The 14,063-nt window shown below is 46.1% G+C and overlaps 1 protein-coding gene across 2 annotated transcripts in view; it reads left to right on the top strand.

Moving 5' to 3' along the window:
• The window catches only part of SEL1L3 (SEL1L family member 3), a 97,923-nt gene that overhangs the window by 56,103 nt on the left and 27,757 nt on the right, over positions 1–14,063 (top strand). For both annotated transcript variants that reach the window (XM_058546834.1, XM_058546833.1), the window contains exons 12-15: positions 4,441–4,560; positions 6,366–6,506; positions 10,222–10,284; positions 13,314–13,490. In XM_058546834.1, the coding sequence (XP_058402817.1) occupies positions 4,441–4,560; positions 6,366–6,506; positions 10,222–10,284; positions 13,314–13,490 (501 nt within the window). The remainder of the gene's footprint in view (positions 1–4,440; positions 4,561–6,365; positions 6,507–10,221; positions 10,285–13,313; positions 13,491–14,063) is intronic.

Here is a 14,063-nt window from a genome sequence, read left to right as displayed (position 1 = left end):
TGTTGTGTACAGGGTCATAGATCCAGCTCCCCCAGGAGACTGTGAGCTCCCTGAGACAGGCACCTCATCTGTTCATGTCGGTGACCCCAGTGCCCAGCACTGTGCTTGACACATATTTGGCACTCAGTGTTTACCAGTGGGATGATAGATAGGGCAGGAGTGCAGAGCATCCAGTGGTAAACATAAAGGCATCACAATGTCTTGTTGACTCTGGTGCTTTTGGATGTGACAGTGTTCACTGTTGACGGCCAGCACCCAGACCACTTGGCCTTAAACTCTGTCTCTCTTGCATTCAACCTTGTATGTGACATCTCCCTTCTGGGGAATCTTGGGTACTTGCTTCCCTTTCTCTCCAGTGTTACAGCTATGTTTCCCCGTTCTTACTTTAAAATCCCTAAAATGTTAAATTTCAACAAAGAAAACACACACCTCCTATCGGGAGCCAAATATTATAGCTGATTTTAAACACCCTAAGAGGCAGATTCTGATGGCGGTTCCCACAGGCCCTGAAGGACGTTAGTGGAGGTAGGCTGTTTAAGTGGAGCCTCTGAAATTGCCTTGCTCCTGAGATCCCGGGAGTGCTGGCTGAACCGTTATGTTTCACGACTCCCAAGAAGGCAGATCCTCTGGAAGATGTGGGGCTGCGAGCCTTTGCTCCCAGCTGCAAAGTTAGAAGGGTTTTTTACCTTCCTGCCCTGTCTGTCTTCCTCTCTCTCTCTCTTCCCTTTTCCCTCTTCCCCCTCTCTCTCCCTCCCTCTCTTCCTTTCTCTCTCCTTCTCTCACTTCCTCTCTTCCTTTCTCTGCCTCCACCACTTCCTCCCCCCCCCCCACTCTCCCCTCTGCCCTGCCTTCCCTGTGGTCAATGGCAGACAGCTGATATGATATGAACACTGCCCTTGTATCCTGTAGGCTAAGCAGAGAGAGAGGTGAAGCATTGAAGTGTCAGTGTCTCTGGGACAGTGTGGAGCCCTCGTGGACACTGGGTCCAGGGGACTCTGAGGACTGCACAGTCTCCAGATGTTGGACCTCCTCTGGCCTCATCAGCAGGTTTTAACTCTGCGGTATAGGATATGAACTATTCATTCTAGAGACATTGATTTTACAACACAACAACAGAAAGAACCCCCTAGAAGCCACAGAAGGTCCCAGAACTGGTCAGTCTGGGGCTCTGGTTTCCTGCGGCATCTACCCAGCTCTGCCCCTGCCCTTGCCCCCACTGTTGCTTCTCCATGCCACGGCTTCCTCCGGATTGGTGACTTTCCCATCTGAAGCATCACTCCCTGGTCACAAAGTGTTTGAAGAAATGAACAGCCTTTTCAGGGGTTGTTTCTTTATCAGAAGTCTTTGTAGGTGGTCAGCTTTCACAGAAGGCCCCAGGCATGTGGCTGTGACGTGGTGCAGTTGCCTCTGTGGTGACCCCAGAACAATGGAGAGGCAACCACCTGCCTGGGTGTGGCAGGCAATTGTGGTGTGGCTCCAGGGCCACATTTGCCTGGGTTCATGTCCCAGGTCTGCTGTTCACTGGGTGTGAAATCTTGGATAATTCCACTTGCCTCTCTGTCTCTGTACAGTGTAAAATGGGTGCCATGATGATCTGCACCTCACATGGTTGTTACAACATGACTAAGTTACCCCTGTGATGTGTGCTGAGTGGAGCCCAGCACACAGTATGAGCTCTCTCCAGTGTTTCTGGCCCCAACACTCCCTCCTCAAATTCTATCCCTTCCATCTTCTAAAGCATAAAATTCTCTTAGATCTTTATCCCCACGACTTTGTAAGGCTCTGGGCTGTACAACACTGCAAATACCAATAGGAGGGCTAACCTTCTAAACTGCTATCAGCCTTTTACATGTTAGAATGAACTAAGGACCTAAAGTCTGATGAGTTACCATCAGTGAGAGCTTACCATGTGCCAGATACTCTTCTAAGCTCTTTCATAAACAGTCACATGATTATGAAAACATAAATGCAACCCTATGAAGTCAGTACAAGTATTGTTCCCATTTTACAAATGAAGCAACTGAGACTCAGAGAAGCCAAAGAACTTGCCCAAAATCACACAGCAAATGAGTGTGGAGCCTAGATTTCAACCTAGGTCTTTCTAGCTCTTCACGTTATAAAAAATAATGGCTAATAGGTTGAGGGCTCTTGATAGAGCAGGTACCACGCTAAGCTCCATTTCGTGGAGGCAGAAACTGAATCTCAGATAAATAAAGTTAGTGGCCCAAGGCCACAGGTAGTTAGTGGCGAGTTAGAATCAAGTCCCCTGGGCCTGATGTGAAAGGCTGTGCTCTTAATGGCCACACCCTGCTGTAAGGCTCATGGCACCACCCAGAGGAGACAGAAGGGGCTAGGTCAGAGGACAGGGATACAAAAGACAAAGTGTTCCTTCTTCAGAGTTATGCATGGTTGCCCAGGTCTCCGGGAAATGTGGCCTTTGCCAAGACCCCCCCTCATGGCACTGTGGGTAGAGTTCATCATGTAGGAGGGAGACAATGACACAGCCCACCATTTGCTTCCTCTGAGATGCATGAGTCCTTCACAGGGTGGTGAGGCCGAGTGAGGACTGTGGGCCTCACATCCAGCTGGCCTGGGTTTGACTCCTAAATCTGAAGAACTAAATATATGATCTTGGATAATTAGTTGGTGAAATGGGAATATGGATAGTGACTGTCTTATAAGATTGCAAAGATTCAGTGTGTCCATCTGGGCAAAGCACTTAGAACAGTGTGTGGCATGCAGTCCCTGCTGGTTATTATGATATATTTTCACTGCCAGAGTAGCAGAAACACCTAAGAATATAAATCCCTGCAGGGTAGGAATTGTGTCTTCATATGTTATGTCTTTCATTCAACTTCCATGACAAGATGAAGGAGGAGGAAACAAAAGGAGAGGAAGAAAAACAACCAAAAATAAAACACTCCAACTCTCCAGGTGAACAAAAAACTTCTAGCTGAGAATTCCATTATTTGAGCAGCTCAAGCTTCAGCCCAATTCCAGGCTCACCAACAGACAATTGAGTAGCCCCTGGAGTTTGAGCTGAAGAGCCCGCTCATTGGCTGTACACTTGGCAAAGAGTCAATGAGATAGGATTCCAGGGTCTTCTCTCCAGAGGGCGACATCGTGAGGGAGGGGGTCAGAGCTGTCTTTGGAGTCAAGCCAGCCACTCTTGATGTGACCTTGAGTTCATGGTTTTTCCTTCTGAGCCTCGATTTCTTTGCCTGTACATTGAGAACAGGGCTATTTGGGGCGCAGCCCTGTCAGGATTAAATTTAAAAAATTGGTTAAATACCCGGCGTGTGTTGGTTTCAATAAAAAGTAGTGGGCACCATCATTCTAATTGTTGCTATTCTCTTGGTGCCTCCCTAGGTTAGACATCCAGCAGGAATTGACACCTGCTGGGTTCTGAGTCCTAGCATGGTCCCCACATCTCAGCCGCCCGGTGCCCCTGAAAGGGACCCCTGGCTCTACTTGGTGACGGGAGGAGGCAGCTGAGAGACCTTCTCGGGAAAGGGGCTGCAGACTAGCGTTTGTGAATCTAAGTACTTTCTTAACTAACCAACAAAGAAGGTCACAAGGGAAATCAAGCTCCTTGTTTTCTGAGCCTTCTTTCCTAAACTCATCCAAATCCAATTTTTTCACCATCTGCCTGTGGCATGCACCGGGCATGGGAAGCCCTTTCCAGTACCCCTCACAGCACTGATTAAATAGAATTCATTATGTGTCAGAGGAGACCGTGAAACAACAGGACCAGTTTTTTGATAAACAGCCAAAATTTATACATCAAAATGAGTCTCTTTCTCTTCAAAGGCGTCAGATACCTGGGAGGCCATGTGCAAATTCAAAACATTTTGTGAACTTTCCCTTTGGGCTCATCTTTAGAGCCTCTAGCACATTCTTGCTCACATTCTCAGGGTGAACATGCCCTCTTCTTTTCAGGGTAGATTTAACTTTTGGAAATAGCCAAAAGATATTTGAAGCCGAGCCTGCTAAATAAAAAGGGTCAGTCATGCAGGATAATAACACTTTGGGATAAAAAAATAATAAGGTTATACTTAGAAAATATTAATTTACCTTTTTTGATGCTGTGTGTAATCTGGTTCTGAAATCATTGGCACAGAAGTGGACTTCTGAATAAGCTTGAGCAATAGAAGTGGAAATGGAATAAATTGTGTCCTCCCTAGGCAAATGCTTTGTTAGGAACAAAAATGCTCAGTTAGATACATGAGATGTGATACATTCATTTAAAAAGAATTTGATCTTATGGCATTGTGGACACACCTCATATTTCAATTATTCATATGATTTTTCCTTGAGCAATTGCTGGTTTGTGAACAATGTATGTCATGTCTTCTGCATCCCCTTATCATTTGGAATTTCCTTTCTCTCTCCCTTCCCTCCTTCCCTCCTTCCCTCCTTTCTTCCTCTCTTCCTTTTTAGGCCTATGTTGAAACAATTAGGCTGAAAGATGATGAAATACTCAAGGTACAAACCAAAGAAGATGGCGATGTCTTTATGTGGTTGAAGCATGAAGCTACCCGAGGCAATGCAGCAGCTCAGGTAAAAATGTGGTCCCCTGTCTTGGAAATTCTATCAGTTATAATAGACCAGGTTATGCCATGGTAACAAAATATCCCAAACCTCAGTGGCTTAAAACAACTCTGATTTATTTCTTGCTCACACTACCCATCTGGTGGGGGTTGGCATAGGGTGTGATCTCGTAGTCCATTAGGAACCTAAGCTAACAGAAGCTTCATCATGACACATGCTTCCAAAACCATGGCAGCAGGGTGATGGCCATGGCACGTCACAGGCTGGCTCTTAAGACTTCTGCTCAAGAGTGGCACAAGTCACTTCTCACATTGCATTGGCCAAAGCAAGTCACTTGGTCACTCTTGACTTCAAGTGCGCTGGTAGTGTAGTCCTACTCCACATCCAGAAAGAGAGAGGGGCACAATATTTATGATCAGTCCTAAAGACTACCATCAAACATTTTAGTGCATCAGAAATAAAAAGAAGCCTCTTGGGGTACAGGACAGATTAGATAGGCATCAAGAAGAAGGCTATGAATTTAGCTAGGAGAACAATAGAAAATCGTTATGTGGCGTGTTAGACCAAAAGGCTTGATTATGTCTCGAACGTGTCTTATTCTTTGGATGGACTTTTAAGAGGTACAAGAAAGGTCAGAGGGGAGGATTTCCCCTATCTGACTTCTTGCCTTGATTTCACTATGAAGAAAAGCCTTTCGTGGGAGGCGGCTAAGGCTGATGGCAGCGGGAGGGAGGAAGCCTCCTTTCCAAAGGATGGATTTAGCTTTTGCTTCATGCTCCTGGTGAACACAGTGTCGAGAAGAGCCTCTGGGTCTGCTAAGCAGGCAGAAGACCAGAAATGGGAAAGGGAAAATAAACAGAAAAGAACAAACACGTTGACAAGCAAACATTTCAGAGACTCTCTAGTAATGGGCCTCCACCCCTCCATAGAGGTCTTCCTGGCATTTCAGAAGATGCTTCGCTGGAAGTTATAAGTATCTAGGGGGAAAAGAGAAGAGAAAGAGATGAAAGGAGAAGCAGAAAGAGGGAAGGACAATCAGGGGCCCACATGGGACCAGAGTGTTAACTAGCATTGCCTCTGGCTCCATTCATGTTCATCCATCCCTAGCCTCAGTCTTTCTAGTGCAGGAGGGAATTCCAGTGCATAGTTCTGGAAATGCCACGGCCAGAGCCATTTCCTCCGTGCTCCGGAGCTTGCATGAACTTTCTTAGCAGTGGACACATCTTCCTTCCTTCATTCAGCAAATCTTTGTCGAGTAGCTTCTATGAGCTTCTGTTGAGCTTACTGGGTGAGGGTTGAGGAGACAAGGGCAGACAAATAATTTCTTGAGGTTCCTATCCCCAGAGTACCTCCCAGCCTTGAGTTTGATGGTGGAGCCAGCCATGTGGACAAACGCTGGGATAGGAGGAGATGAGTGCTGCAGAGGGATGCTCTAACTGATACAGACAGGCACAGGCCTCCAAGCTGTTCAGTGGGCCAAGGGGATGGGCAGCACCTCCCAAAGGAGGGGGCACTTGAGTGTGGAGACAGTTATGATTGTTGACTAAGTTTCATCCAGCTATGGTCCTGGATGCAGTAGATTCATTCACATGCACACCCCGCATTGCACCATTTCTGACTTCTGTTAAGGACTTGTATTTACACCAGTCCACCTTCAGGGCTCTGGCCCTTAGTTGGAAGATAACACGTATCTACATAATTCTTGGTTCTCAATATAAAAACATTTTAAACTAGATTTGTCCTACCACCTTTTAAAGTCTCATGTGAAGCATTACACAGAAAAGTCAGTTTTCTAAATTGCTACTGTCTTGAAGCAACGATTGGCCCAGATGCTGTTCTGGGGCCAGCAAGGCGTGGCCAAGAATCCGGAAGCGGCGATTGAGTGGTACGCCAAGGGTGCCCTGGAGACCGAGGACCCTGCGTTAATATACGACTACGCCATTGTGTTATTCAAGGTAAGAATCATTCAGTGTGTGCTGAAATTGTGCAATTCTTATCAGACTTCCTGAGCAGTTTCCTGTAGGCGTGCAGGCAAACAGGGAGTCTGTAACTGAGGAAACTTAGTGTATACTTCTGTCAGTCTTGATGGAAAGGGATGTTTGCTGAAAAGGCAGAGTCAGAAGCAATCCCTTGGTCTCGTTTTTAATCATTAGTCTTATGTTTGACACCTAGATTCTCTTTGCTTTTGCAAGAATTGTAGTGTTCTGGAGGAGACACCCGTATTTTATGGGTTGGTACACGGCCGCCAGCCCCCAAAGGTGCTGCAAGTTCGCCACCAGGCAGAGTTGTCATTGAATTATAGCTTAAACAAAGTGCATGCTTGGGCTGGATCTCAACGGTCTCATTGATCAAAACAAAGATCTTGGTTTTAAGGCAACAAGAGAATAGGTGGGACAGATAGGAAGAGCATTAGCCCAGGAGACAGAGGACAGAGTTCAAGTCCGTCCTCTGCAGCCATCAGCTGTGTGTTCTTGGAGTTATCTGATCTCGTGGGACAATGGTAATGACCACAGACTGAATGAGATAACATAAGGAACGGGCTTTGAGAACTGTAAAATACTGTGTCTTATACAAAATAATAATAGTCCACACTGATTGATCGAGCCCTTATTACCTGATTTACATGTATTAACACATTAAATCCTCACAACAACGTGGCGAGGTAGGCGCCATGGTGTATTATGATTGCTGTTTATGTATGTGGTCATAGAGGCACAGAAGGTCTTGTCACTTGCCCAAGGTTGCACAACTGGTACACTTCAGACCTGGGACAGGGATCCAGGCAGTCTGGCTTCAGAGTCTGTGCTCTTCACCCCCAAACACAGAGATGTCAATTCACCAATCTTGGAAAAGTAAAAAGCTGTTGGCTTTGGTGAGGAAACCCTTGGACTGTGTGTCCATGCCCAAAGAAAGCAGCGGCCCCCAGATAGCGAGTGTCTTCAAACAAAGACGGGTTCTCTTGGTGAGGCCCATCTCCAGAACCATAGCTGTGGCCACTCACTGATTAACAACCATGACTTTTGCTACATTTCTAACCCTCCAAAGCCTTAAAAACTATTGGTTGTTATGGTTTCCAAATTTAGAGCCTACCAGGCGTCAAATCAGCATAGAAATGGTTAGAATCTTAGCCATATGCCAATGCATTCACATATTTATTCAGTAAACACCCATTTAGGGCTGGCAAAATGCCAGACTCTGTGCTAGATGGAGGGACATATGGATGCCTGAGCCACGTCCCTGACCTCCAGGGGCTCATACACTGGTAGGGAAGACAGGCACGAAAGAGACAGGCGCCGAGGAGAGAGGCACCTGTCCACCAGAGTTGGGGCTGGCCACTGTCCGGTGTGGAGATGAAAAAGGCGTGAATCAGATGTTACTTCTGCCCACCCAGAGCTTGCAATATAGAGGGAGATACAAATACATAAATAAATGACTCTGGAGGTGACATAATGTTTCCTCAGAGTCTGATTTCCCAAACCTAAAAGCTTTTTTGGTTTTCCTGCATTCTAACTAAGTCATCCCTGGGTAGGATGAGGGAAGCCTTTTTTCAGCATCTCAAGGAAGATTTTTACCTCTGGCCAAAAGGTCTCTCTAAGTGTATTCCATGTGAAAAAACTCCGTGCAGCAAATGGACTTACCAAATGTGAAGAACAGTAATGTGCACTTGGCTTTGTGTGGGTATTTGGCCTGTTGTATCAAAGATGGCGCCACGATGGTGGCTGTGGTTTGTCTGAGACAGCCAAGTTTTGCATTTGGCATCCACATGAGGATGGAGCTTTGACTGTTACTGCAACAACTGTCCTTCATGAATTCATTCAGTGGATATTTATTGAGCAATTACTACGTACCATGACTTTCCATTTCTCTCAACTTCCAGTACTACTCAGATTTGTGTGTAGTGCATAGTCTTTGTGCAAGAAATTATCCCACTTCTGATTAAATAACAACTATACTGGAAACTCTCTGGCCTAGAAATCACAGTATCTGAGTTCTAGTTGCAGATCTAACTGAAGTTTTGGATAAGTCAGCCTCTCTGGGCCCCAGTTTTATTCCTTCAAAATGAGGAAGTTGGAGAAAATAAACTTTGAGTTCAACCAGGTTCTAACGTTGTCATTCTGGTCTTTCTGATGCTCCTCCAAAAAGTCCACAGAGGTTGTCTCATTGCCGTATCCAGTTATTCCAAATAATCTTCATGTCCTTTCCTCTTTCCTCTCCCTCTCTAATTAAATGAAGTAATGATGCGCTTCTGAAAAATATTTTCATCTTCCATTTTGCTGCAGCTCATTGGTTTTATTAAATAGGTAAGATAAAGTCTAGTAGAAACTTGGTGTACAGAATTTAACCTTTACTTAGATTCACAGTTTTATCTTGGGATCTAAAAATTATAGAGACAAACATACCCTGCATGTTTTCTGTATCCTGCAAGGAGGTTATGAATCATTATCCTTTCTCGGCATAGAACTGAAATATACAGGAGAAAATATAGCATGGTGGTTGTAAGCTTGGACTCTGGAGCCCACCTGCCTGGGTTCAACTCCTGCCTCTGTTTCTCACTTACTGTGTGACTCTGGGCAAGATCCTCAGATGGGAATGACAGCAGCACCTCTGCGGGGTTGCTGTGTGATTAGACATGACAGGACTGTGCTTGCGCCGTGTTAATTAGCACAGGATTGTTTACTAGTGCTGTCTTCATTTACCACAGAGCTACGTGTTTCAATAGAGTTAATAACTGTATTCATTGCAAAGACCTCTTACATATCACATGGGACCCTGTCAAACCACGGTGTCTGAGACCAGGAGGACTCCATGGGGCCCACGGGGAGGTGTGTCAGTAACAGACTCTAAGTGAGTTTGGAAGCAGCAGTGGTTTTCATCTGGCTCCTCTTGCCTGCCATCTTCATTGTCAGACCTATGTCGAGAGAGATCTCAGAATCCCCTCCTCAGACCCACCATTTCCCCCACCTGGTCCTGCAGACACCGCAGTGTAGCCCCACAGAATTCCTCTCTTGTAACAAGAACCGCAAAGCCATTTCTCTCTGTGGAGCACAAACCACTTCTGCTGGAAAAACTTGATTTTACTGGAGGAACCTCGTCAGTTTCAGTCAGCTTCTCTGAAGCAACCCATTCCAAGGAGTCCTATCTCATTCACAGCCGGTTCTTGAGCTGGCTCTGAAGCCGCAATGTTCTGCCCTGAGGACTCCTATGAGGACCCAGGAAGGCTGCAAATGACAGCCTAATAACTCTTGACTGTCCAACACAGATAAAGCCCTTTATCTGGCTCACAAATTAGATAATCCCCAGAGAAACACATCCAGCATGACCAAACAACCTTATTCACGGCTTCTCCCAACAGCACCTGTGGGTTGATGGGAATGCGATTCTCTCCATGATAAATGGGGAATTTTGTATTGTGCTAAGCTGGGAGGGTGAAGTTTGTTGCCTCTGCTCCACAAATATAAGCCAAATGGTGGTGATGATGATGATGATGATGATGATGATGATGATGATGATGTAATGGCTCTGCATATAGAAATCTTTAAGATTAGGTTTTTAATTAAGAAAGCTTGGGTTTTAAGTATTTTATATAGAACACTGATGTATCTGTGTGATGTTTTTGAGTATGCTCTGGGTTTATTTTCTTCATAATCTTTGCTGTTTGTCATCGTTTAGGGTCAAGGAGTAAAAAAGAACAGACGGCTTGCCTTAGAGCTGATGCAGAAAGCAGCTTCCAAGGTAACACTTATGCGTATTGTCAGAAGGAAACATTTCCACCACACATGCTCACACGCTCACAAGTCGGCAAGCGTGACTGGGTAGCCTTCGGCGGGAAGGCAGAGATGCAGTGGGGAGGGAGGGGTCGCCGGCATTGTGCTGATGAGTCATTTTTGAGCTACAACACATGTAGAAACCTGCCACAATGCAGACGGCAAAATTCAAAAGCTGAATTCACCTTCCAGTCAATGGAATTTAGGCCGGTTTTGTTTGAAGGCTAAAATTATAATCACGGGCTGCCCTGATAACACGCGACAAGGGCTCCTTGAAACTGAACAGGTATAAATGCCGTTGAATTAGGAAAACCAAAAGCCTAATTCCTTTGAAGGTTAACCCTGTCATGTCTAATGCTCATTTGCTTCTCTGTGCTTTAATAACGGGGCTGTTTATCAAGTTTATTGTCGGGTTTAGGAATTATTTTGCTTTTGTCACTATTTACTCTTCAATGTTATCTTCCAGCCGGCTAGTTTCAGTATAGCACTACAGAAGGAGGTTAAATATCGCATGGGAGGGGGCGCACGCACACACGCACACACACATGCGTGTACACGTATCCCTGCGTGCAAACACATGCCCGATGCATGCACACGCACACATATGCATGCACACAGATTTGCAAATAAATAAATTTGTAGAAATCGTTGTAATTCTACAACCTTGGCAGGGCCCTTGAATATGCCTCCATCCCCAAGGCTGCTAATATTTGCCCTGTCAACGAAGACTCCTGACGTTTATCATGATGATTTTTCTTCCTCATTCCCTTTCTTTAGGGAGCTCAGAGTGTCTTTTTTCTGTAGAAGAGGGAGTTGGAGCACGGAGTAAGAGAGCCAAGAGGCTTTGTCTCCGCCTATGTGGTGTCAAGAGGGCACGTGACCCAGGAGAAGGGAACCCACTGAAATGCACACCACCTCCTGACCCCAACACAAATGTAGCACAGAAATAGAAAAGCAGCTAATGATGGTCGTTGGTTCCAGAGCATCCTAAAATGGGGCAGTGATGAGGTTTCCTGGCAGGTGTGAAATTTGCATCTCTTTAGCCATCCTAGTGATGAATTGATGTCTAATGTGCTTTATTTGGAAGGGCTCTTTAGCTGAGCTTAGATAAGCACTGGGGAAATGCAGTTTTATGGCCTGGAGTAGTCACAGCCTTAAAAGTATTGGGTGATTCTCACTCATTTACTCAGCAAGGAATTTTTAAGCCCCTACCCTTTATCACGCACTGTGGTGAAGGTGCATATAGTTTGATTTTTGGAATTAGCCAGAAATCACATGAAGGCAAATCTGTTGATCGAGGTGTAAATGTCCAAAAGATGGTATGAGTATTAAGAAATAAGACAGGAGTTCTCGTAGGGCTCCTGAACTGGTCCAAATGCATTTCCTTAAGGAGTTTTGCAAACGTTTTAAGTGATGACAAGTGCATTTGAATAAGCCTATGTCCTCTGGCTTCACTGCAAAAGCCACGTTGATATATCCATTCTGTAGGCTTGTTCCAAAGCTGGTTCTTGCCACTTTCTAGTATGATCTGGTCTATTACTTCATTGAAATGCAGTCTGCAAGACTTATCAGGAACCTGCCTTGCACCTGGTCCTGGGTGAGGCTCAAGAAGAATGTTTTTATGACTGGATCCAGGGCACTAACACTTTCCCAAGTGTTAGCTTTCTTGGGGGCCTGCAAATCTGAGCCCTACTCTCGATCCTCAGGGGTTAGGATTAGGATTCCATTTCATTTAGCATCAGCATTGAAAGGGTGACTTTCATTCATTCATCAAACATTTATTGAGTACCTACTCTATGCCAAGCACTAATATAGGTGCTTGGGATACAAAACAAAGATTCTCACCCTCACGGAGCTTCTATTCTATGGGCATTGTTAGTTTCTTTCTCCTGGCCTGCATGGCAGCCAGATTCCAACATAAAGGCTAGGAGGGGTAGCCTTTTAGGAGCTGTTGCAGACTGGAAAGGCTGCAGGCTGGGATCTTGGCAGCTGTTCTTAAGGGACACCCATCTTTCACTTGTGAAAGGGAAGATGAAGGAGCTTTGGTTCTGCGCTTACAGGCCTCACAGAGGCAAGGGTACTGTTTGCCCCTCAAATCCTTTTTTCCTCCACTGGTTCCTAGTCTTGTGGGTCTAGCAGGAAGGGAGGAAGGAGAGCACTGTATGCCCAGGTTTGCACACAGGTGTCTCCCGGCTGGGCTGGAGGCTCTGCCAGGAGCCCTCACACCCCTGCAGGGCTGCTGAGCCTTCAACGACCAGGCTGGAGGCTGGAGGCTGTCGTAGGAAGCAGGTGGGAGCACGTGGGGAAAGTAGAGGAGGGCACCTGATAGCACGAATCAGCAAGAACAAAGAGGCTGGAGACTCGATTCACATGAACCAGCCCTTCCCTGGTACCAGTTTAGACGCAGGCTTGAAACCCCCTCCCTTCTCCACCACCCTCGCCTTCTGCCTCAGCCTGGACCAGACACCACCTGTCAGAGCTGGGATGCTAAGCAGTCCCAAGGCACCTCTGCTTTGCAAGTAGGATGCTGCAGCTGCTTCCCTCAGAGGATTTGTTGGTGTTCAGGGCAGGGTAATCAACAGATGGGCAGGTGGGTCACCTAGAAAGCGTCCCTGCCAGGGCAGGTTTCAGGCCTCCTGTCACAGTTGAGTGCTCATGAGTTTCAAGGGCACTGTTGATACTCAGGGCAAGAAGAGGCCTTTTGTAGGCAAGGGCGTTGTGTGAGCCCATAGGAGGCGAGCGATGACTTGGGGGCCAGCATCACTGTTGAGCTGGAATGCAGAAATCCCAGCAGCAGCTGTTTGAAATCCACCTGGGAAGAGGCCGAGGTGGGCTCGTGTTTTCTAGCACTTAGCTTTTCTGTAATGCCATCTGCCCCAAAAAAGAGATGGGAAAGGTTTTGCTCAGACGCCAGTAGAATGCTTTCACAATTGATTCTCTTTAGGTTTCATTAAAAAAAAAAAATAGTAATTTCTTTCTTGTTGTTCTGAAATCCAGGGATTGCATCAAGCAGTCAACGGCCTGGGATGGTATTACCACAAATTCAAGAAAAATTATGCCAAAGCGGCAACGTACTGGTTAAAAGCAGAAGAAATGGGGAACCCAGATGCGTCGTACAATCTTGGAGTCTTGTATTTGGATGGCATTTTCCCAGGAGTGCCTGGAAGGAATCAAGTGAGTAAGGCTGGAGACCAGCTGTGCAGTCCCTCCATCATGAAGCGTTTGTGAAGGTGTACTGTGTGCCCAGCCTGGACGAGGCCCCGTGGGTGGGACAGACACCACCCAAGACTCAGACCATGTTCCCGAGGAACTCAAGGGTCCAGTTAGGAAGACAAGATAGTGAAGAGCACGGAAGGCATTTAGCCAGATGCCAAGTGTTTTCTAATTGCTATGAGCCAAACAGTTCTGGAAAGGGGAAATGGTGAAGGCCAAAGCAGTCAGGAAGGCTTCATGGAGGAGGAGGCTTGAACTGGGGAGAGGAGCAGGAGGGGATGCAGGGGAGAATGAGCGAGAGACCGTGCCGGGATTGATCTTACTAGAAGCAAGGAGAGCTGGGTCCAAATAGGGTTGCCTAGCATGACACTAAATCTAATAATAATGAAAACAACAATGACAATCTTTAGTGTTTGTTGAACACTTCTGCCAGACACTCACAAACACTTTACATGAGTCGTCCCATGTCATCCTTACTATTATTACATCCATTTTACAGAATAAGCAACTGAGGCTCTGAGAGGTTATGAAACT

This window comes from Diceros bicornis, chromosome 8 (genome assembly GCF_020826845.1).
Source record: "Diceros bicornis minor isolate mBicDic1 chromosome 8, mDicBic1.mat.cur, whole genome shotgun sequence".
NCBI lineage: Eukaryota > Metazoa > Chordata > Mammalia > Perissodactyla > Rhinocerotidae > Diceros > Diceros bicornis.
Note: the sequence above shows the minus strand (reverse complement) of the source record. Positions and strands in the feature narration are given on the sequence as shown.